At 40.4% G+C, this 23,743-nt stretch overlaps 1 protein-coding gene across 9 annotated transcripts in view; it reads left to right on the top strand.

The window, feature by feature from the left end:
* The window catches only part of LOC102783746 (adhesion G protein-coupled receptor L3), a 257,526-nt gene extending 234,422 nt beyond the window's left edge, over positions 1-23,104 (top strand). For 2 of the 9 annotated variants that reach the window (XM_087837393.1, XM_087837386.1), the window contains 6 exons: positions 7,306-7,474; positions 7,639-7,764; positions 11,517-11,613; positions 16,691-16,816; positions 18,971-18,988; positions 20,246-23,104. In XM_087837393.1, the coding sequence (XP_087693519.1) occupies positions 7,306-7,474; positions 7,639-7,764; positions 11,517-11,613; positions 16,691-16,816; positions 18,971-18,988; positions 20,246-21,195 (1,486 nt within the window). In that variant the 3' untranslated portion in view covers positions 21,196-23,104. Of the gene's footprint in view, positions 1-3,070; positions 3,113-4,875; positions 4,903-7,305; positions 7,475-7,638; positions 7,765-11,516; positions 11,614-16,690; positions 16,817-18,970; positions 19,023-20,245 lie in introns of all 9 variants that reach the window. The other 7 variants (XM_087837411.1, XM_087837405.1, XM_087837419.1 and 4 more) reach the window with 6 other exon arrangements.
* The last annotated feature ends 639 nt before the right edge of the window (positions 23,105-23,743 follow it).

The raw sequence follows: 23,743 nt of genomic DNA, 5'->3' as shown, positions 1-23,743 counted from the left end.
AGGTGCATTATTTCATTACTTGATTGTAGAAGTTTCATGCGCACACAGAAAGTTTCTGTATTTGCACTGTAGGGTGACATAGCATTTTCGGTCATTGCTTTTGACGTAAGCTCCAGCTACCTGGTGTCAGGGCAGGCTCTTTGCACAGATGGTGTAAAGTTGTTTTGCTGCCTGTATGCTATGATGGATAAGGGTCTCTGCTCTGTTTTTGCTTTCTGCCTCGCTTTTTTTTTTTAAGCCACTCTGGACACATTAGTCTGCTTTATGGCCGTGTTGTGGCGGTTTTTTCATGGCATCACATCACCGGTTGTCTCAGCACAGTGGCCCCTGTCTGCCCCGCTCCTCTCAACCAAGTGATACACACATTTAAAAAAAGAAAAAAGGAAAAGAAAAGAAAACAATCTTCAGCAGGCTTGATACGGCAGCCTTTGGTTCCGCCACGGCAGACCCTAGTGTGCCAATGTGCTTTCATATCACAAATTCACTACAGGATTTCTCAGAGCTGTGGTTTTTATATGCTGCTTCTTAGCGGTGCCAAAAAATGTAACCTGGACAATAATAAGCTTTGACTAGTTTTGTGAACTCTGCGAAGCAAATTATTTGCCTAGATTTGAAACTGTGTTTCCCGACTGTTACCCTACATCAGTTCCTCCTACGTTTAACCTCAGCAGTCTTATTCTGGTGTTATGCATTAAAAGCCAATGTTAAACATGAGCTGCTACATGCTATGAGGACTTATTGAAGTTACTATTTTCAGTGGTTTAGCTAACATATATGCTAAGGTTAACAAGCTACCCTACTTAGTTATGCTAAGCTATCACTAAGCTTGGTTAAGAGTGAAGAGTAAAGCCCCATCCAAGTTGGAAGTGATCTGCTTGTAGCACATTGCTTTGTAGCTGACAGTTGTTTGTTAATGGACATCCCAGTCTCAACTAGCTTACGCTACAGAGGCGGCGTGTATTCCCTGATGGTTTGGTTTGAGATTAGCCACAAAGAGGGTGTTGCACCAAAAACCTCCTTATGACTTTTGGTTTGGTCACTTGCAGATTCTCAGTTGCCTGAGACACAACTTGTCTTTGAAGAAAGCTTGCCTTCCACTTTTTATAACCACATAGTATCATATTTGGTGAGTGTTTGCAGACCATTAACCGTCTACAATACAAACTACAGGCGACCAGGGATATCTGCTAGCAGCTAAAGCAATCGCAAAGAGGTTTTCAGTGCAGCACCATTTGAGCAGTTTCGCCTAGCAATAGCAGGCACCGTCTTGCAACCTCTCACCAGCTAATGAATTTTTGTCTACCACCCTTAATGGATTCTTCCTTCAATTACTCATCTCAAAACTGGGAAAAGTTAACTATGGACCCACTCATTTTGCATTACTGTTATTTTGCAAGTCACTGAATATCACTGACATCCTAGATTCCTCGTAAGGACAAATAAAACTATCCATTAATCCATTAGTCCCAGATAATTGTGCTGTTATAGCATAACTGGATTTCTAACACATTCAGTAGCACTGACTCTATGTACGTATAATTCCTCGTGCATTCACACAGTATTGTTGTTAGGTTTGATATATCATTTGCACAGTGCTGTTAGAGTTAGGGGAATTATTTCCAATGAGCGGTGTCACATGGTAAGTTTAATAGTGCATCTAGTAATGCAAAATTAAGTTGCTGGTGCAGACTAATGCATGTTCACCTAACTAAGCCTAACCTTGTTCGTTTCTCTTTATTCTGCAATCCTTTGTCAAAGCTATAACGAGATTTCTATACTTAATCCAAACTTGACACCTCCTGCAGCGGCTTCATGGTGAAAGCCAATCAGTGCCACCTCATTTCTCCAAGTGTTTCAGGATTTTCTTGTTATTTGTGTTGGCAGCTCACTTTTAAACGTTGTAACATATGGCCTCTTTCTGTGTCCTCCCAATCTTACAATCTCACAGTATGTATTCTGCTCACAGGCAGATCTGCGAGAAACCAACATGCTTAAACAATAGATTCTGCACATTTACTGCACGTTCACACCAAGACATATGCGTAGTATGTGTAAGGAGAGGCACACGGCCAATCTCGAACATCTACTATGAAGCACAAATGTGCCATGTTTCAGATATTTGGAGAAGCAGGACACCTGCTGCCCACACAGACCCTGTGCCTAGACTGCTCAGCCTGGAAATGGATTGCTGATTACCAGAGAGTACATCGCTGACTATAACACTGATCAAAAATGCTTTAAAAAGTAAATACAACAAATGATTCAATGTGATTTCGTTGATCTTAAAGTTTGCAGTAGGTAACTACTTACTACTCAGTAAGACGCCAGCATATTTTGTGACCACTTATGTACATCGGCCATTTTTCCAAAGGCCAGATACATTGTGTAGTTGGTTCTGCAGGAAAAATATTGATTGCTGTGGTCCTAAGTGTCACGTGATTTATAACACTGCGCTCTCCTAAATGTAGCAACCCACTGACCTCCTCAACCCAAGTCTTACCGACTCGAAAACACTCTGCAGTGTTGGCCGTTTGTAAAAAAAAGAAAAAAAAAAGGGATGGATCTGTACAGCTTTTTGTCAGCCGTCATTCATCTGATGAGGTTTTTACACCAACATCCATTAGGAAACGCTATGAACACACACAGAAAACTGGAATTAGGTGTAGGCTACTGTGGGCTTTTATACACATTGCTGATCTTTTCAGATCCAATGCTTTTTTACCTTTAATGGTCTATCAAGGTGAGCCGGTTTTAATGATCATGATAGCATTGGTTAATTAAGTCAATTTAGCCTAGCTTAATGAGCTATGCCTTCTTTTGTTTCATCTTCCTGCTATTTGGTTCCTCTTTATGGCTTGATGTCATGTTTTTTGTTCAGATTTCATCATACTGCCTTGTTTTAATATGAATGTTTCATCTCTGTTTCACCGAGTATCTCTTTCTCCCTCTTTGCTTTTCTTTTTTTTTTTGATTAGCACTCACATCCTGCCTTTTTATCTTATGCCGTGTTTATCTTTAACATCTTTCTGTTTCTCATCTTCTATTTTTTCCTCCCTCCTCTTCATTTTAGCTACCGTTATTATGATGGATGTGTTATTGTAGAGTGGCACTGGTAAGATGCAACATTTCTCAGAAGAGGAGTAGAATAGAATTGATATCGTGTTTGATGTGGTTTTTTCCCCCCTCCTCACCCCGTAATGGAGACAGTGGCTGCCGCTGCCTTGTGATTCATGGATTGCAGCGTGACTTTTGCACCGATGTAACTTTGAATACCAAACTTACTCTTGAATTGAGCTTTCTTAGAAGATGATGGACTGAACATTTTTGGCTTAGCATAGAGTCCTCCCAATTCAGATAAGGAGCTTCAAATGAAATATGCTAATGCTGTGATGTAAAAGATAAAAAAAAAAAAAAGTCTGTGCCGTCATCAAAAACTTTGCGCTATTGATGTCTTAAACATTTTTGGGGTGATTTGCATTTAGAGCATACCTTTGGTTAAATAATTAACACCTCTGTTGGCCTGATCACGGCACTTCTTTTTTCCTCTCCCAGAAAGAGCCTATGAAATGACTTTATGTAGATTTAAAACAAATTGAATTGACCAATTGCAATCTCATACATAAATGATCTGTGACATTGCAATGAATGGCACCTCTGCAAATTAAGTCATTTGGAGGGAAATAGGTAATTTGATGTCACAGACTGAAATAGTTCTCTGCTTAAAATTGCCCCCTTTTGGCAACAATTAGTACGATAAAACCTTTTTTGGAGGGAAAGTGCTGAAAGCTGTCTACTACAGCACTCAGTATATGTATTATATATTCATACGGGCTTTTGTACGGGCTTTGTGACGAGCACAATTGAGCTAAAGTGCATAAATTGCTAAAATGCTAAATTTGACACCCTAAAATGTATTTAAAGCATTTAATTACAATTATTTCTTTACGACATAATTAGCTTTGTCAAATATACTTTACATAAACTATTTTGAAGTTAATGATGCTGAGAATATGAGCAGATCAGTAAGTGATATTGTATTAGTAGCTTTCAGGCAACATTTCTGAATGGGGGCTAAAAAAGCTGAAATGCACCCGCTTCATTTGTAAGTGAGCTGTTATACTTTTCAGCGAATGTAATGCAGTCTCAGAAGTTTTGCCTCGAGGCTCCTACTATGCAGCCCTCAAAATCATCCTCATATTTTTATCTGATAACTCCAGAAGAAGATAAGCCGTGCCGTGCTGATATGAGTCGTACCCTCTTCATATCCTGTCCTCTCAACGCATTTCTTATGACCTCTTTTGTCTCTATCACCCGCTATCCCTCCAACAAAACTCCCACTAGTTAGAGGACAACATTTTGTTCTTTTTTTTGTGTGTGTCCATTGCCTGTGTTTCTGTGTCCAATCTGGGGGCAATCGCCTTGATAAAGTACCTTTCCCACCAGGTCATTAAGACAGCCCTGGGAAAATTATGTTTAATGGTTGCTCTGGTGAATTCATAAATCATTTATTTCGCTGCGCACCTGGCCCATTTATAACCGCTTAAATGTGAAGGTCTGCCAGCATTTATGAAGGGAACTAGATACCTATGCAAAAGAGATAATTATTGTTAACATCTGTAAATCACTAACAAATCCGCTTCCAAAATGTGGAAATGTGGAAATGTATGGGATTAATGCAGACTAGCATTAATCCCATACAGGCAAGCAAGCCATCGTCCTTCTCGTTGTGTTGTTTCCATCTTCATTTCTAAATTTTTACACTGGATTTATTGCCACGTCTTTATTTATTTATTTTACCTCTGCATTGCTTTAATGCGTGATTTGATTCATTTCTGTCTGTTCTCTAATTTATTTTGTTCTCATTATATGGCTCAGCTATCAGGATTATGAACCTAAGATGAAGTAAGACAAAATTGGAATGGCCCTTTTTTTCTCATAATGCCATCTTTCATTTACTCCACCATGAACAAATCAGCACCCAAATCCATCTGGCTGCCTCCCTGAATCATTAACATGATTTATAGTAGAGCACTCAGTCACATTGAAGGCCACATTAGTGTGCACAAAGTACTCTGATCTTAGATATACATAGCCTACAGATGAGACAAGCAAGATTAGTTTTAAATGGCACCTGTATTGTTAGAGCGCACTGTATAGAAATGTTAGTACTGTAGTGTAAATACCATACACCCATCTTCCCTTTAACCAGAACAAAAAGGAACAATCAGGGCACAAATCAAAGTTTGAATTGAAGGGCTGGGCGTCCAACCCAAGGTGCTCACTAAGGACATTTAAAAAGATTATTACAGGAAGAAAAAGCAACACATAGGAATTAATGACAAATTACATGCGTTTAGAGGCAATGTGAAACAACAATGAATAAAATAGCTAGCTAAAGGCTAAACCTGAAAACTAGCTAAAAGTGGCTAAAAAAGTGAGTGATAAACAAAAGTAACTATTAAGCAGCTGAAAAACTAAAAGTGAAAGATGGAATTCTACTATAAGATTTTTGTATAAAACAATTTAATGATAAATAAAAGTAACCATCAAAATTAATGGCTAATGGCTAGTTAGCTAAGAATAGTGTATGGAAGAACTAATTTTCTGAAAGTAACTGATAGGTAGCTAAAAGTAATCAATAAAAAGTTGAAATATAAAGCTTAAGTAATGGCAAAAGCTGAATAAAAGGTTGAAGCAGTTTGATAATAGTGAATATATGTTTAAAATAAATTGATAGAAAATAACTAAAGCTTAGCTTCACAAGCTAGCTAAATTAAAACAGATAAAATAACTACATGTACTCAATGGCTAAAACAAATGGAAAGCTCAAGATGACATAAGCACAAGGATGATCAGCAGAGATGATCAGTTCACTCTTATAAAATTTCTTAAACCAAAATGATATAATTTCTCAAAACCAGGTCAAATGAGCACATTAGCAACAAGAAAACAGAGTTGGCGACTGGAATTACAGTTTGCACAAACTGCAGCTCAGAAAATATGAAAGTCTTATTTATGTATACAATCAATAATATTATTAATAATTACTAAAGACAAAGAAATATCACATCAACATGAATTTAAATGTTGCTGTTAAGAAAAAGAGCTCATCACATTAGCTCATCACATTAAAAGCATAAAACAAATAACACTCCCAAGAAATGTAACTATAACAGCCCAGCTAATCTGTATGATGAGCTATGATGAATCCTGATAAAACCAAATATTAATGTGCACAAGAGTTGGTTTAGTCAGTCTGGTGCTGTATGTGCAGTCTTTAGTAGCCACAACATGATGTTTCTGGTGTGCATAATTAACCTCCTAGGACCTGGCGTCCACATATGTGGGCATCACATTTTGGGTTATTTAGACCAAAATACTCAATTTTGCTCTACAAGGGCCTGATATCCACTTACAAGGACATTATACCGCCACTGTTCTATCAAAATTTTAAACTAATATCCTCATATGTGGCTCTTATTTTTCATAAAAACAAAAATACGGTAAAAAGAAAAAAATCTGGTAATTCTTTGTTTTTACATTCATCGGGCCCCAATATGCCCAAATATCAAAGAGAAATTAAAAATGCATGCCGTGGAAGAGTTCTGGTCTTAGGAGGTTACGCTTTAACAAAGCGCACTACATGGATACTGTACATGTAAGGGTAGACGGCACATTCTGACAAGAATCGTGTATTAATGTGATTAAACACTTATCTAGATCTTGCCAGAGGGGTCACCAGAATACAAAAGGGTGCAGGTGAAGGGAAAAAAAAATTGCCACTTCTCTGCGCAGTGCACCAGCACAAAGATAGAGCGCTTACTCTTAATAGACTTCGTAATCTCAAGGGCATTTGTTTCAGATAAACCTTCTGCTTGAGTAAGATTTTACAAGACACTCAGCTCAGGCACTAGAATCCAACATGTAATATACTAATGAATTTTCTTTTCCTGGAAACGAGGACTGTATTTACTAGTCGCCCACACATATAGACTGCACTTAATTTTTGTGGGAGGATCAAAGGCTTTTCTTTTTGTTTGAAAGAGTGCAAGTGTAAAAATAAAGAGTAGAAAAAGACTAAAAGGGAAAAAAAAAATCATTCTCATTTATCATCAGTTTCCTTTCCCTGTTCATTTCAAACTGTATTTATAATTGTGGATTAAGCAGGTTCTTCATTTCCAGACCTTACACAAGTTGTACCTTATTGGTTTAAGACCTAATATCTTTGGTGCAGTTTATGTTCCTTCTCCTGAAATGACAGCTTTTATTAATTATTCATAAAATGGCTATTTGCTTACTTTTCAGATCTTGGGTGATCGGCGCCATCGCCTTGCTATGTCTGCTGGGCCTAACCTGGGCTTTCGGCCTCATGTACGTCAACGAGAGCACAGTGGTGATGGCCTACCTCTTCACTATCTTCAACTCCCTGCAGGGAATGTTCATCTTCATCTTCCACTGTGTGCTGCAGAAGAAGGTCAGTATTTGCGTTCTCTCCCGTATCCAGAAAATAGCACGGTGTCACATTAATTAACCGCATGCACATTGGAATTGATTTCCATAGCGAGCATGCTGGAGTGTAGCGAGTTTGGAAAGCGGTGAGCTGCTAGTGCGAACCTGTCTGTGCTTTTAAATTTGCAGGTGCGTAAGGAGTATGGGAAGTGCCTGCGTACTCACTGCTGCAGCGGCAAAAGCGTGGACAGCTCCATTGGCTCCGGCAAGGGCACCGCCTCGCGTGCTCCGGGACGTTATTCGACGGGATCGCAGGTTAAATTGCATTTTTCACTCCTGTAACTTACCACGTGATATGTTCTTTGGAAAAAAAAGGTGAACAGCAAGATGATTTCTTTGTAGTGTATGTGCATGCTGCAGCTAGAGGCGGGAAATGATTTGATCCCGAGTGATACTCAGGATTACGCAAGATTTGAAGAAAGCACAACGCGCTGACAGAAAGTAGGGAAGCAAAAGAGTAAGTCTGCAATTCGTTTTCACTGGGACGGATTTAGGCTGCGCGTCAGTACAGTGACGTTGAGGAAAGTACTGGCTTCAGCTTTGTGGGGAATTTGTTCATGCTTACAAATTCAAATTTGACTGTCTATGCCAGGGTTTGTAAATTCAGTGCATAGATGGTAAGTCTCCTTGTAAAGTAAATTGTTAATGGATTCCACCCACGTTGACGTGAAGTATAGGATGAATTGGCGCGATACGCCGTAACTGAACATTGTATCCATATCCCAAAGAGTGCAATTTCTTCCAGTGTTCAATTATAAATAGTCCTTAGAGTCAAGCGTGCAGTGGCAACCCACGGTACAAGCTGGATTCCGCACACAGATCAAAGCGTTTAATTATACACAGTGGTTTGACAAGATGGCTCTAACCTCATGCTCAGTCACTTTATATGAGCGAGACAGGAATGGAAACACTCAGAAAGATGTGGTTGTTTATTGCTAACTCCGAGGCTTCGGAATGAATGTGTAATCAGCAGAGCACATTCGAACCCGTCGGCTATGAATGGTTCAAGTTTTTGTCTGTCCAAAAAAAGGAGAAGAAGAAGAAATGGCACTGTCATTTTCAACCCATCTGTGTCCCTTAGGTCTGGGGACAGAATTGTGTGCAATATGATAATGAGATCAGCTGTGTCAGTATATATTGCTGTTTGAATATGTGAGCGATGTGTCATCTCGGCTCGAAACAGATGCCAATTCGTGATGTGAAAAATGCTTTAAGCTTTTATAAATAAAAACATGCCCTCGGTTTAAATGTCACACTGCAATGGGGAAGCTCAGCGAGAGATTAGGTGAGGTATAGTGACAGCTGCTACAATTTTAGTTAAAGCCGGAGTAGGAAGAAATATAGAAAAGGTGGAAGAAAGCAATTTAGCATATGAAAAAAGACAGCCAGCGTGCTGAGTAACTTTCCCTTTTATTTTAAGTCCTCCTACCTACATTTTGAGCATGTGGAGGTATATATGTTTAAATCTAAAAATGCTTCATGTGGGGTTTGAACTCCACTCTCCAGACTGAAAGTTCAGTGCTTAACCAGTTGCTCTATTGTGCTCTAGCTCCCATTACAGGAGGATAGTTTTCTCTTAGATAAGCGGTCCCGAACACATTTTGAGCCACAGACCGGTTTAATGGCAGACAATATTTTCATGGATCAGCCTTTAAGGTGTAAATACAACAAAATAAAATGATACGACCAAGACAAAAACTGTGATATTTTGTAAATATGATAAGAAACGCGAATTCACTGTGTGATTCCGTAACTTTATTAGCAGCGTCCTCCTGAAATGCGCCAACAACATTGAGAGTAACATCCTCCTCTCTGCCCATTAATGCTCTCTGGTCGCTATGGTAACGCGTAATTTTTCTTTCAAAATAAGACACACAACTACAACACGGGGAAAGACCCGGGAAAACCGAGTTAAAGATATAAAAACCCTGAAAACCATAAATTTCACACCTGAGCCTCAACTCGGTACCGGTCCAGCGCCGGGGGTTGGGGACCGCTGTCTTAGACCTTTTGAATTGCATTATGCTAAAAGTTTATCATAGACTTTTTCAGTTTATGATGCCAAAAACACACTTAACACACTTAATTTGAAACCTATTAAAAGTTAAAGATCCATATACAGTGTCAGGGATTTGAACCAGCCTTCCATTTATGGTTACACAGTGAGTCTGTATTTAAAAATATTTTCCATCACTTATGAAAATCAAGAATTCACCATGGGTAAAATTGAAGGACTGAGTGAATAATCAAACCAAATTTAAACTTGAGCCAGATTGCATTTAGTACCCAAATTATTTTTAAGCGGACCTTAATAAGCTCTGCTTTAACTGGAAACTGTTCCACACACAAGTCTAGTAATAGTAGTAAATCATCAAAATGAACAAGATTCATTTAATTAAAAATTTGCAGTCGGCCGCATCGATTAGTTAGATTTATAGGGTTAGGGCCCTGTAACTCACATCCAGTCACAGGTCCCCTAAGGGAAGTGCAGATGGAGGCTTGACTTGTTATTGGTGCACTGGTGAAGGGGTGAACCAGTGATGGGGTAAAGGCTGCAGTAAAAGCAGACAGATGAAAGGCGTAATGTTGTTAAACTCGATGAATGGATTACTGGGAGGATAATTTCCTCCCGAGAAGTCTGGCTAACTTGGAGTCTTGCTTAAAATGTATTATATACAGATGTGACAGATTAAAGGAAAAACCCATGACCCTTGAAATCCGTTGGTCTGACAAGTATGAAAAGTCTGGGCCTTTTTAACCTTCAGTTAAAAATATTTCAAACCAATCAATCCCGTGTCTGGGAATTTCAGGGTCATTTAGACCACTTTTTTCACCAGCAATGTTAAAGCAGAAGGGTGTTCATTCTCCCCAGGAGAGTTTCACACATGCACATAATCAATACCAAGGTGCATTGAAGCTGTTCTGGCCACATGTGGTGGAAAAACTCCTTACTAAGGGTCCAATAACACAGGCCTAGAGACCGTTTGGCAACTCCAACATGCCCTTGTGCATTCTTTGGTAGCTACTAGATTGCCAGTGTCACCTATAATTTGCACAGAGGACACCGACAGAGTGGAAATTGCTCACCTTCAAAGTAAAGGCCGTGCCTCAGTGCTGCAACTAACATGGATCAGAAGGTGGACCTTTTATTTTAAAGACAAACAGTCTTTGTTTCTGGTTTGCGTCACACTTTTCACAGTTTTGCTGTCGCTCAGTGAGCGGTTGGCAAGTATCTGCACACAAGTTGGCGATTTCCATAAAAGACGCAAACTACAGGTAACTGTAGCAATCTGCCAACAACCAAAGCAATCGCAAGGAGGTTTTTCGTGTAGCACCAAACATCTCTTTGTGGCCAATTTCACCTGCTGCAACCAGCTGCCCACTGATCGAGGATTACATATTTTTTTCATATGTTGCCACGGGGTTACCAAACAGCCTTTATCCCTTTTTTCCCTACATTTGACAATCAAGCCTTGTTTCGGCCTGGTTAAGTATACCATCACAAATGTATATTTTTCACACCAACAATTTTTTTATACTTTAATCAGAAAACTCTCAAATGTTCTGCACACAGGATAGAAAGGACTCTTTTCTATGGTTAGATGCACTCCCTTAGCTTGTGCAATAGCCCACGGGACTGTGATAATTAACCAGGATGAACTCTGTTGGATTGAGCCCTTTCCAACCCCAAGATACAGACTCAAGAGAGCTTGACTGATGACTTTATTATTGATTTAACCTATCACAGTGCTAATGCTCATTTTTAATTGGAGGTTACTTATCCCTACAGCTGACATGTTTCAGGGTTAAATACTAGATTCGAAAGCCGATAGCATCTCTTTTTCTTCATATCTCAGCCGTTATTGAGCTGTGAAGAATATGAGTGCACGCTTGAGGAAATATGCTGAAAGCCTGAGACTTTTCACTCGTCCTCCACGTGCAGACTTCTATTTTTTTTCCCCCAGAGTGAATATTTTTATAAGGTGAAATGTTATTTTTCTCCGCAGAGCCGCATCCGTCGAATGTGGAACGACACGGTCAGAAAACAGTCCGAGTCCTCTTTTATGACCGGGGACATCAACAGCTCTGCATCGCTCAACAGAGGTATTTGTTTCCGCAGCACATCTTTTCTTGAGTGATTCAATACACCAGCCTTCACCTCAGAATTTATGACTGTGACTGAGAAACTTTTTTCTTTTTTTTTCTCTCTCTCACAAAAGCAACGCTATTTTTCTCAAATTGCGTTTGGACTTGCATTCCTCTTAATAATGACACGAGGGCTTTGCGAAATTAAAAGCCTCTTTAAAGCTTTCAGCTGCAAACCTCAATCCAGCCGTAAAAAGTCAAGGCAAATCACTCATTTCACAGCAATTTTCCTCACATACTGCAAAATAATTAAAAACGCCAAGTGAAATATGCATCTCCCCCACCATACTTGGCTGTTAATTATTACCAAATACCACAGCAAGGTTTACAATGTAAGAAATCACGAAAATGAAAACTCCTGCCAATAGAGCTGCAAATTCTTACCTGTTCAAGTGACAGATTGAAAGGATAAATGCTCACCGCTGCAGAAAATTGTTTATTATGTCTTATTTTGAAGTACAAACCAACCGTTTTCTATCGTTTTGTTAGGAAAAGTAACACTAAATAGATTAGGTGATAGAGGGAATAGCAGGCTCTAGGTAAATCATGCATTTCATCACATTTAATTCATTTGATGAGTGTGCAATAAATGATATATTGAACACCTCGCCCATTCTGCCTGTAAAAGCCTTGAATGAGAAACCAGGAAAAGTGCTTACTGAAAAACCTAAAAATCAATTGGCTGGGAGCTTCTCTCATATATATGTGAGTAAAGAGTTTCCATATAATTCATTGACAGACAGAGTAAACTTTGGAGTCTCTCAGATTAACGGGAGCAAATGCTGCGCTCGCTGGCATCCCTCCCCGACATCTCTTGACGCGGGGCTCGAGTGCCACACCGCTCACTCTCTAAATTCGCTCTGGGCGTCTGCTCGCATAGACACTAATGCACACTTACAATGATGGATTAATGTTCGACACGGGGAGGAAGTGTCATGATCTCAATAATTAGGTGCTCGGCTTAGCACCATCAACAGACGCAGCTTTTATCAATAGTAGGGAGGCTGAAACAGGGCAGGACTGAAAGAAAAGCCTGCATGGATCTCCTGTATATATATGTTAAAATAAAAAGAGGTAAAAATTACATACATTTCAAACCCCCGGCCTTCTCACAAGGCTGGATCTGATTGAGAAAACACTCACATGAGCTAAAGAGCATGCTGGGAAGTGTGTTCTTCCATCCCACGTGTTATAAGAAACAGATGCAAATAGAATTTGCACTTCTCCGAGGCTGCTCCCGTGTTGTTATTAAGGAATTATATGTTGAGGAGCGAATATTCCTAGCTGTTTTGTGCTCTGTATTCTTCCCCACTCCTTGTGTGTGAGAGAGTGAGCCTGCAGCTGACGCTCTCACTGTGATCATCTCGAGAGCGGAGTCATGCAATCATCTTGATAGCTTTGCATGTTCAATTTATCCCAGCATTCAAGATTATTTCTGCACAATCAGTGTGATTCTTTCTTTTTTTGGGGGGGGGGCAAATTGTCCAATTCAAACACAGGCACAGTCAATGGGGGATCTGTCATTGGGAGAATTCAAGAGGGGGGCTGGTGTTTATGAAATACTCTGTAATTAGGGCAAGCAGCAACAGCAACATCAAATTACAGGTTTTTTTCTTGTTTTAAAAATCTAAACAACATCCCTATTCCCAGGCAAAATGATAACGTGGCTAATTAATACTCAGAAAAGTAGGAATAATGCTGAAAGATGACACCAACGCAGCGGCACTATAGTGCTTTTAAATTTCATTAAGCATAGTCTTTAGACATAAAAAGTACAAGTGCAATTAGAACGCCATAAAAAAAAAAAGAAGTCTAACTTTTAAGAGGAAGGGGAGAGTCACGGGGTACTATAAAAACCTTTCCCCAGTGGTGTGACAGATTCAGAGCGTTGGAAAAAGAACAGTACACTCTGCCGGAGGATCTAATTGCGGTGTACTCGCACCTCAGATAAAAGATGTTTACCCGCTCTGGCACAGTGCATACAGGAAGCGCGCGCATGTAACGCCCTCACAAGTCTTAAATTCGGCTCCTTTAAAAATAATAGCCTCATACGTTGACGGGGAGAGAGAAGGGAAAAAAAGAAAATCAACGACTTGTAAACAGGAAATGAATGCGCCTGAGAAATATTTTCAGCATACTTGATATCCCGCATAATGTATTCAGACACTTGGATTTTTTTTTTTAACCATCAGCTACTGTAAGAAAAACAAACATTACTGAATCTGCAGCATTCGTGTTTGAGATTGCAGCCTTCAAATCTGCAGCTAATCACCGGGCTCAGACTGTGAAGGTTGCTTTGGTGCGGTAGTATGGGGATGGGAAACTGATGAGTCATTTGGGCCAGATCCTGGCAGCAAGAATCTGAAGACAAGCGCTGCATAAATAGAAAATGAGCCTCTGTTCTGTTTCCGTGGAAGAGGCGAGGCTGATGCAAAGTAATGACCGTCTTCACTATAGAGAGGACATATCGCTTCATTCAAAGGTTATTTCGGCAACTGCGCAAAGAGAATGAGCAAGTATTGAACTTTGCTCTTTGGAGAAAAGGAAATATTAGACCACTTCATCTCATAAGATTGGCAATGCCAGAAGTAATAATAATGGTGCAGGCCCCGGCTGTTGGTAGGCTTCCTTCGTACTGCTGCACCTGTCAAGCTTCCCATTTTCACACAGCATGCAATTTACAGCGCTAATAGTCAGGGCTCTGCCTCTTGAAATTCTTTTTTTTTTTTTAAGGTAGACAAAAGCAGACCTATCATTTCTTTTCAGCAGCAGTCAACTTCATTTCCAATGCTATGTCAGAGAGTGTAAACTTCCCGCAATTGAGCACAACAACAGAGCTGAGGCGCTAAAGTAGCTAAACTCAGGCTGAACTTCCACACAGGCAGGACAACAACAACAAAGCTGTGAATAGATCTTATTTTTAACTAGCGTTGTAACAATTTCCCAAATCCATGGTTCCGTTTACACCCAGGCTTATTTTTTGTTGTGTTTTTAAGCGTGTGAAAAAGGGAGAGAATTCTTTTTATTATTTTTTTAAATGCTCGATGATGTTTGGATCATTATTTTCCAGTTCAATATTTACCTGAAGGGTCTTTAAAAATTTAAACACACGTAAGCGTTTCAGGCATCCTTGGTCGTGCATTTCATTCACTTTAAACGGAGCAGAGTTCTTGCATTGTCGAACTGAATTGTGGATCTGATGCTTCGCTTTGCTTGTGATGAGTTGATAAAAGTTCATGTATATAACGCTTACTGCTAATTGAAGCTGCTACCTGCTCTTGGTGAGTGACATAGGGTTGGGTAGTACATGTTAGAGCAGCCAATCCCAAAGGTGGTGGGGGACCTGTGCCATGAACCTATTTGTTCATGTGAGAAACTGGGACTGTTGTGGAGGGCCCACCGATAAGCTTATAAAGTTTAAATTAATATCGAGCAGCTGATTTCAGCTTATTGGTGCATCCACAACAACAACAACAACAGTCCCAGTCTCTCAAAGTGGGAAAACTAATTGCCCACCCCTGTATTGGAATGTCACCCAGTCTGGAATGTCCGCCAGCGACCAATGCTCAACTTGAAAGCAATGCGGGATGAGTGAATCACACCCTGTCTGGATGCTCCTTTATAGTTCAACAATGCTAATTAGCTTAAGTATCACGAGAACATGGCTAATTAGCATATCATGAACACACATTACAAAAGCTGTTATCAGCCTACTTGGGCTGGCCTTCTTAATAAAAAAAAAAAAAAAAACTAAAGCAAAAACAGAGCTTTGCTAACATGCAAGTAGCTAGTAGCTCAGCTAAGCTAGGCTAACATGCCAGTAGCTTTTAGCTAGCAGCTCAGTTACAAGGATGAAGCAATCCTTCCTTTTCTACTCCATGGGTGTCACACAGATAAAACCTCTTCCTGGGACTGTGTTTACTTCCCAGGCTTCTGCACTTATACATCTTTCTTTTCAACCTTATATCATACTTGTAGTAGTAATGTAATGTGAGCTCAAGCAGTAAAAAGACTCTCAGTGGAGTCGGCTCGAGGGCCATTGTGAAATTGGCGGAGGGGACAGCGAGAGAAGAATGTGGACAGCTGTACTGCATATTCAGCTCCAGTCTGAGAAGCAATACACCCCTGTCTTTAAAAGAAATATGCAGCTTTAGCTGTGTCCCAATTCCTAGGCCGCATCCTTCAGAGGACCTGGCCTTCGCGGTCTGCGTGGCCTGTGTGATCTCTTGATTAATCGAGCAGATATTTGAAGTTTACACAGCTACATTCTCGCCTGAAAATATCTTAAAAATTCATTTTGTGACCCAGAAAGAGTAATAAAACTAAGTCGCTGCCGCCATTGTTGGAAACTAGAATTGGCTATTAATTCTGGGATAGGTTGGGCCATGAAGGATACACCCGACCCATCCTTCAAATCCAGGGAAACGAAGGACGCATTTGTTGGCCGCATTTGGAGCAGCCTTTGAATTGGGACAGCCTTTGTCTCCTAGCTCTGACGTAATCGGCCTTCAAATGCGGCCTCTGAAGGATCCAGCCTAGGAGTTGGGACACACCTATGACATTCCTAACATTAATATTGGGGGTAAAAAAAAAGTATTTAGTAATGCAGTTTCCTAAAACACCCTTAGACAGGTGCATGCCCTCTGTATTTACTGTGTTGTCCTGTTTGAGTCCAGAGACGTACCAATGCCTGTGCTGTGTTGGCCATGTCGGTTCTCCTTTGGAAAGTTTACCTGTGTACTGCCTGAATGTGGAGCACAAAAAAGGGCTTAAAGCTAATGGCCGACATTAACGGTACAATTAATACACTTTCCATTAGCCGCGTCAGTTCTGCCACTTTCATGTAGCAAAACCTCCCTCACATTAATGAGCATATGATCATTTGGATGTTAATGGCTGTCACTGCTCAGCTGCATCTGCCCAACTGATATGTATGTTCTCTCTGTTTCTGTCTATATCTCAATTTATCTACCCACCTACCTTTTTCCTGTCTCCTTTTTTCTTGTCTCACTCTGTCTTTCTCTGGCTGCTCCAGGGGCTATGGCTAACCATCTTATACCTAATGCACTCCTACGTCCTCATGGCACTAACAATCCCTATAATACATTGCTTGGGGAATCGGCAGTCTATAACAACCCTCTGGGCATGTACAACACACAAGGTGTGCAAGCTTCTTTCATTCTTTAACATTGTGGCTAGGGCAGTGTTGTTTTTTTTTTTTTCATGTCTGAGCCTGGAGGTACTCTAGGGGGCACATCTTTGTTCCCATCCCAAAACAAAAAGCAACTTTATGATTGGACTATTAAAAGTAATGCACTAAGCTGAAATCCCAGCAGTCGCCCTTGAGAGTTTTAACAGCGCTTTAATTTAGAAACAAAAAAAACAAAAAAAACAACAACAACACTGACCTTGCTGTCTTTGTGTTAGCTTTGAACAAGCTATAGCTTTATCATAAAAATCCTACAGGTTTGTTTTGCTGTGGGATTTTTCAGTGGTGTTGCATCTTGGCTTGTGTTCAGAGCCGTGCTATTCGGTTACATAAGTTGCACTCACTCGTGGCTGTTTGGCCAAACACAGTGTAAAAATGAGGAAATCCTCTGAAATCAAGAGTAGGCGCCCATAGGGAGCCAGATACAACACCAGTCATTTATTTTAAATGTGCTCCAGTGTTGTCAGTGAAGCTCGTGTGTGCTTTGTCTTTTGTCTCAATGTTTTCTTGGGATTTTTTTGTTTTAGCTTTTAGCATTGCATTCTCATGAACGCCGCTGTTAGATTCTCAGACACTTTTGTTTTGTGATAAATGTCGCTGAGGCAAGCAAGAATTTAAAAATGCAAATCGCCGGTGCTACATAACAGAGAGTGGTTTGAAGGAAAAATGCAGAGGTTACAGTTCATTTGTTTCTTTAGCTGTAATTTATGGTGGCCCTGAGAGGCCAAATGGACTGCAACCTAGGAAAACACCAGCAATAAGAAAAACGCTGCAAAATCACACAAAACACAACGGAAATAGGAAAAGCAGAAATAGGAAAAATGAAAACGGAAAAAACTGATTTCCAAAAGCATAAGGGAAGTGTTTCTGGGGAGACAAAAACCCGACGGACCAGTTGCAGGAACCAAAATATGCTAAGCATTGCACTGGGTGACGCTTAAAAGAAGTGGAGGATTTATCGGTTTTATGAGGAAAGAAAAGATGAGAGGTAAGTGTGTTAGCCTAACTATTAGCCTAAAAATCAGCCATCAGCATTACATGAATCATGAGAATAAAACACATCTAGCATGTTTTGGTTCCTGCAACTGGTCCGTCGGGTTATTGTCTCCCCAGAAACACTTCTCTTGTGATTTTGGAAATCAGTTTTTTCCTATTTCCGTTTTTCTTTTTTCTAATTCTGTTGTGTTTTGTGTGCTTTTGCAGTGTTTTTCTTATTGCTGGTGTTTTCTTAAGTTGAAGTCCATTTGGCCTCTCAGGGCCACCGTAGAAATAGCTATTTAGCACTTTATTTCAAACTTGGTAACTGTCATAATTACTCATTCATATGTTCAAATGTAGATTTTCAAGTCAACATAGATTCATTCTACTTATTGTGATTTAAAAAACAAAACAAAAAACATTTTCAGTATGGCAGATATTAAAGCATTCCAAGTATTAGAGCTGGGTATTAAAAACCAGCAAGCTATCGTGTGTCAGTCTGACTATGGAAATGCTATTTTATTTTCTCTCTGCAGAGCTATTCCAGCTCTCAGCAACTCAATATGTGTTTGCTGTAACTTTGCGAGTCTGTAAAACTGGGAAAACTCGAGTAAAACTCAAGTTAAAAAACAACAACAACAAAAAAAAAAACCTCAGAGAGCTTTGATCAGTGGATAATTTATGTATGAAATACAAAGTGCTTGCATTGGAGGTTGTGATGGAGGGCTATGACTCACTTACACTGCCATAGATGAGGAAGAGTAAGACTGCTAATGCATCAAAAGATTTATCTGTCTATTTGACACTAAAGTACCGTATTCGTGTTTTACCCAAGGATTCCATCTTTTTTTCTCTTTCTCTCTCTCTCTCTCTCTCTCTCTCTCTCTCTCTCTCTCTCTTGCTATATATATATATATATATATATATATTTGTTATGAGATATGTTCAGGTTCTTTGTGTGGGTGCACAGAATTTGCATGAGGATTAAAACAATCTATTGCATTGTAGAAATATTTTCTTGATGCGTCATCAGCATACTATATGTGCGTTTGCCTCTTTCTACCTGTCACTGTTATGCTTACTGTGTTTTCTTTTCTTCTTTCCTTTCCCTCATGCTGTCCCTAAAAGAGCCCTACAGAGAGACAAGTATGGGAGTCAAACTAAACATTGCTTATCAAATGTAATTGACTTTGGCTTTGCTTTCTTTTCACTCGATGCTGACAAAGGGGTAATGAAAACAACGTCATTCCCTTTGGAAGCAATACAATTCTCTTTGTGACAAAGGCCCCTCACCTTGACAAGAATGCCAGTTAAATTGGTTTGAATCGCATCCCGAGTTCCACTGCTTACAGACATTTACACTACTTGGTGTAGTTTAGAAAAAGAAAAGAGAGAGACTTCTTCCACTCACATGTCCTAGGCCTATTTGATATCACAGCCTGAATAAGTGAAGCCAGTTACAGCTAACATTACGATTCACCTCAACACTTGAAAAGGCACGTCGATATAAATTGATCTGTGATCTTTTTTAGAAGGCCGTGCCTTTGTTCATGCACCTTTTATTTGATTATGCCAAAAACGTACATAGATATATATTTAGATTTTTTTATGAGGCTAATTTCCTTCTTAGAAGTCTGAGACGTGCATCTTGTCAAATTTTCAAGAGGTCAGACTGCGAGCTTGACACTTTAACGAGCTGGATGGCCTTGTCTGAGGTAGTTTGAATTATCTTCAAATATATGCTTTGATGTTGATAGCGTGGACTTGGCTAACTGATAAAGCTATGAAAGCTTCATGTCCATGCAACAGAAAGAACAGAAAGCCTCCTTCCTTCCAGTGTGGCTTTACTTTGAAGTATCAGTTATGTTCACATTGATAAAACATATATACCCACCCCGCCTATGCATTTTTACAATGTTGTTTCTAAATGCTCACATGGGACAATATGGTTGGGATCCAAATTCTACAACTGGTGTTCCGGTTTGTGTTTCACTTTTAAGAGTTAATTGCATGGCTTCGATGTGTCCGTTGTCTCTGCCTGCACGCGTTTTGTGCTTTTGTGCCGTGCTCGAAGTTTGGTGCTGTCTGGTATCGCACATGCATCAATGTCTTCATCACTGCCATCATTTAATTGTTAATTTTCATGAAAATGAAAATGAAAATGAAGTAAGTCTTGGTATTAAATACAGTTTTTAAAAAAGGTAAGTGTGAGCTCATAGGATTTTACTGTAAACTGTGTGCTTTAATTAAAAATGCTAATCCAGGCCTTTACGTCCGAGTGCATTTCATAAAACTGGGAGGGTTGGTGATTTGATGGCTGCTGATAAAAACAGCATTTATGTCTCACAAGAGTTCACTGTTCTCATTCAGCTACTATATCCCTACTCATCTTTGTCATTCCAGAGGGAATCCTGAACAATGCCCGGGATACAAGTGTCATGGATACTCTACCACTGAATGGTAACCATGGCAACAGTTATAGCATTGCCAGCGCTGAGTACATGAGTGACTGCGTCCAGATCATTGATCGGGGCTATAACCACAAGGAGACGACCCTGGAAAAGAAGATCCTAAAAGAGCTCACCTCCAATTACATCCCCTCCTACCTCAACAATTCCCACGAGCGCTCAAGCGAGCAGAATCGGAACCTCATGAATAAGCTGGTCAATAATGTTAGCAATGGCGGCAAGGACGGCGGCTACGGGATGGGCTTGGGCGTAGGGATGGGCATGAATGTCGCGCTGGGCCTTGATGACCATTCCACCTTTGTCCCCCACCACGACGAAGGCCTCGGTTTGGAGTTGATACGCGAGGAGTCGAACGCCCCGCTGTTGCCGCAGAGGCCGCCCCCATCCCTGCAGGCGGTGGACAACCTTCACAATCACCTCCACCAGTCGGCACCCCCACCCCTGCCGCTGCCTCACCACCCCTTCTCGTCCGCCAGCGCTTCCTCCTCGTCTCGAAGGAGGATCCCCCAGGAGAACAGCGAAAGCTTCTTCCCTTTACTCACCAATGAGCACACCGAGGACGAAGGCTCGTCGCCCAGCCACAGCCACCAGAGAGACTCCCTCTACACCAGCATGCCCATGCTGCCCGGCCTGCCCGACGTGTCCGGAGAATCGGCAGACGGCTCCAAGGAGGGCGGCGACGCCAAGAGCCCGGAGGCCAGCTCGGACGACGTTTACTACAAAAGCATGCCCAACTTGGGCTCACGTAACCACCTCCATCAGCTGCATTCCTACTACCAGCTAGGGCGGGGCAGTAGCGATGGCTTCATTGTTCCCCCCAACAGAGAGGATCTATCTCCAGAAGAGGCCCAGCAGGAGCCCTCGCACCTAGTCACCAGCCTATAGGCCCGAACCCCCTCCCACCCGTGCCCATTGTATTCTCACAGTCCTCTACTCTTCCCCCGTGTGCCCTTGGTCCATCAGTCGTTGGAAGTGGTAGCCTTTATTCTCTTTATTCTGTGTCCCGAAGATTGAGGCGGAGGAAGGAACTGTACCCTCGCTGTTACCGACCATAAGCAGGATAATAATTGCTACGAATGCGGTGGTGGGGGGCGTCGTCGGCAGTTAATATGTGACTCTATTTAGTTAGACACTGCAGAAGGTTGATGTTGTGCCCCCTCTCCTCCACTTGTCGCCCCCCAACCCACACACCGAACACCCCACAACACCACATCCACCCCATCCCCGCCCCCTCCCAAACCCTGTGTGGTTTGCCGTGTTTTGTCTCGTTGTGAAAAGAGACAATTACTCACACAGGATTTTTAGGTCTCAGAGATATAGTGTTGACAGTCTACAGGAACTGCATACCCCTAAAGTCTGAAACTGAAGACTTCACCAGAATTAAAATGAAACAAAAAACAAAAAAAAGACTATTTTATTATACTTCTGTATCTATATTGACTTTTTGAGAGATTTTCTTCCTCTTTGGTGAGTTGCAGCACATTTTGTTTGCTGAAGTGTCCCTTCAATGAAAAAAAAGACAAAAACCACACATATACGCACACACAGATACATTTTGGACAGTTACCATAAAGGAATTATTGATTGTATGCTTTTAAGCATAACTGTTCTTTTTTTTTTGTTGTTGTTTGTTTGTTTTTGTTTCTTTCTTTGATTTTACTGTAATTCCAGTTGTTAAAAGAGGGAGAAAAAAACTAATAAGAGAATTGCGAGATATTTCTATGTAACTGTACAGATAACTAGCATTGCACATGATAGTATGCTTTTTTTCCCGTTCCAAGCGAACCCTTTTGTCTCTGTAAATGTAGTGATTAGGAGCAATTTTGTTCTCTTGTGCTGGCCCTTCTGGGCTTTTGGTACCAGTCTGTTTTTTTTTTTTCCTTTCTCTTTTATCACTTTCTGAGAAATGACCATCGAAATAGGAGCAAAATCACACAAAAAATACCACAAGAACACACTTATCGTGCCGCATTTTCGTGAACCGTATTCACCTTTCTTTTTCAGGTCTGGTTTTTTTTTTTTAATTATTATTTTCGCCTGGTTCGTTTTCTCTTTCCTTTTCTTTTTTTTTTACTGTGTAGATAGCAGAGCTCTGATTCACAGATTGTCAAGGAGACAGAATCAGTCCAATTTAATCAGGAGGTGTCCCTCAGAAAGTTTATAGTGCATCCTGCATCTATATTGGCATTCAGAAAACGCTTGTGCTTCTCAGAAACAGAACAAATTGAACCTTGATGAGCACTAGACACTTGTGCAAAAAAAAAAAAAGAAAGATGGCTGTTTTACTTATTAAAGAAAGAGCTTTTGAAGTGAGAAAAACTGGAAGTGTTTTTCTTTTTCTTCCTCAAGGAGAAAATCTATTTATTTATTTGTTAAATAAACAGTAATAAAGGATGGGAGCAAGTTTAGCAGCAAAAAGAAGTTTTTCTTATTGGCTATAATTATGGCTTCTTATTTATTCTTTTTTTTTGTATTGGTTTCCGAGTTGAATGACCTCATAACTAATATTTGTTGTAACAGTGAAACTTGTTTGCCAACAAATAAATTACTGATTAAGATTTATCATGTAGCTATGACAAACGTGCTGGTGTTTTGTCTGAGTCCCGGGACACTTTTGTATGGATAACAGCCGAAGACCTCCAAATAACGGAACGATCGAGTCTTTTCTTACTTCTGAGTTCGTATTCGTCATTAGCCCTCTGTCCATTTTAGTGCCAAGTCAGTTTTGGCCCCGGCAACAGTGGATGTGCTCTGTATGCTCTGGTCTGCTTTATAATAGAAGCAGTGGTTTCATAAGCTGTAATAAATATTTCAATATCATTGCTGTTGCAACCAATGGATTCTTTACAGATACGGTGTGCTTGATGTGATATTGATAAGCTGCGCTGGAGTTGTGAGAGTAAAGTGGACCGCAGACCGCTTGAAAACAAGTGAGCAGCCTTACCTCTGAGTAACAGTAGCAACTGAAACATCGATGTTTATACACATATTGGACAGGATTTGTTGGGTGGACTTTACTAAGAGCTTTTTTGTATTAAAAAAGAAACAAAAAGGCTAAAACCCTTAATGACCGTCTAGTCAACCTTAGCTTGTTTTATATTTGATTTGAAAGGTTAAGCAACTCTTACCTGAACTTGTGGCATTATTATGAGATCATAGAGCAGAGTGACATCTGTGAGATCACACATAGAGCATAGAGACAAAGCACAATTAAGTCTGAGCATTTAATGAGATAAAGGTGGATACTGAGGCAGTAGGACATTAGGTAATGGCAGGATGCTTACATGTGCGTTGATGACTCATGCACTCACTTTGATAGGTACACCTTGCTTTTATCGATTCAAACCCCCTTTTTGCCTTCAGTGCTGCCTTAATTCTTCATGCCACAGATTCAGCAAGCTGCTAGAAACCTTTCTCAGAGTTTTTGCCCATA

This window comes from Neolamprologus brichardi, chromosome 3 (assembly GCF_056152115.1).
Source record: "Neolamprologus brichardi isolate AB-2024 chromosome 3, ASM5615211v1, whole genome shotgun sequence".
In the NCBI taxonomy this organism is placed as follows: Eukaryota; Metazoa; Chordata; class Actinopteri; order Cichliformes; family Cichlidae; genus Neolamprologus; species Neolamprologus brichardi.
This window is presented reverse-complemented; position numbering and strand designations above follow the sequence as displayed.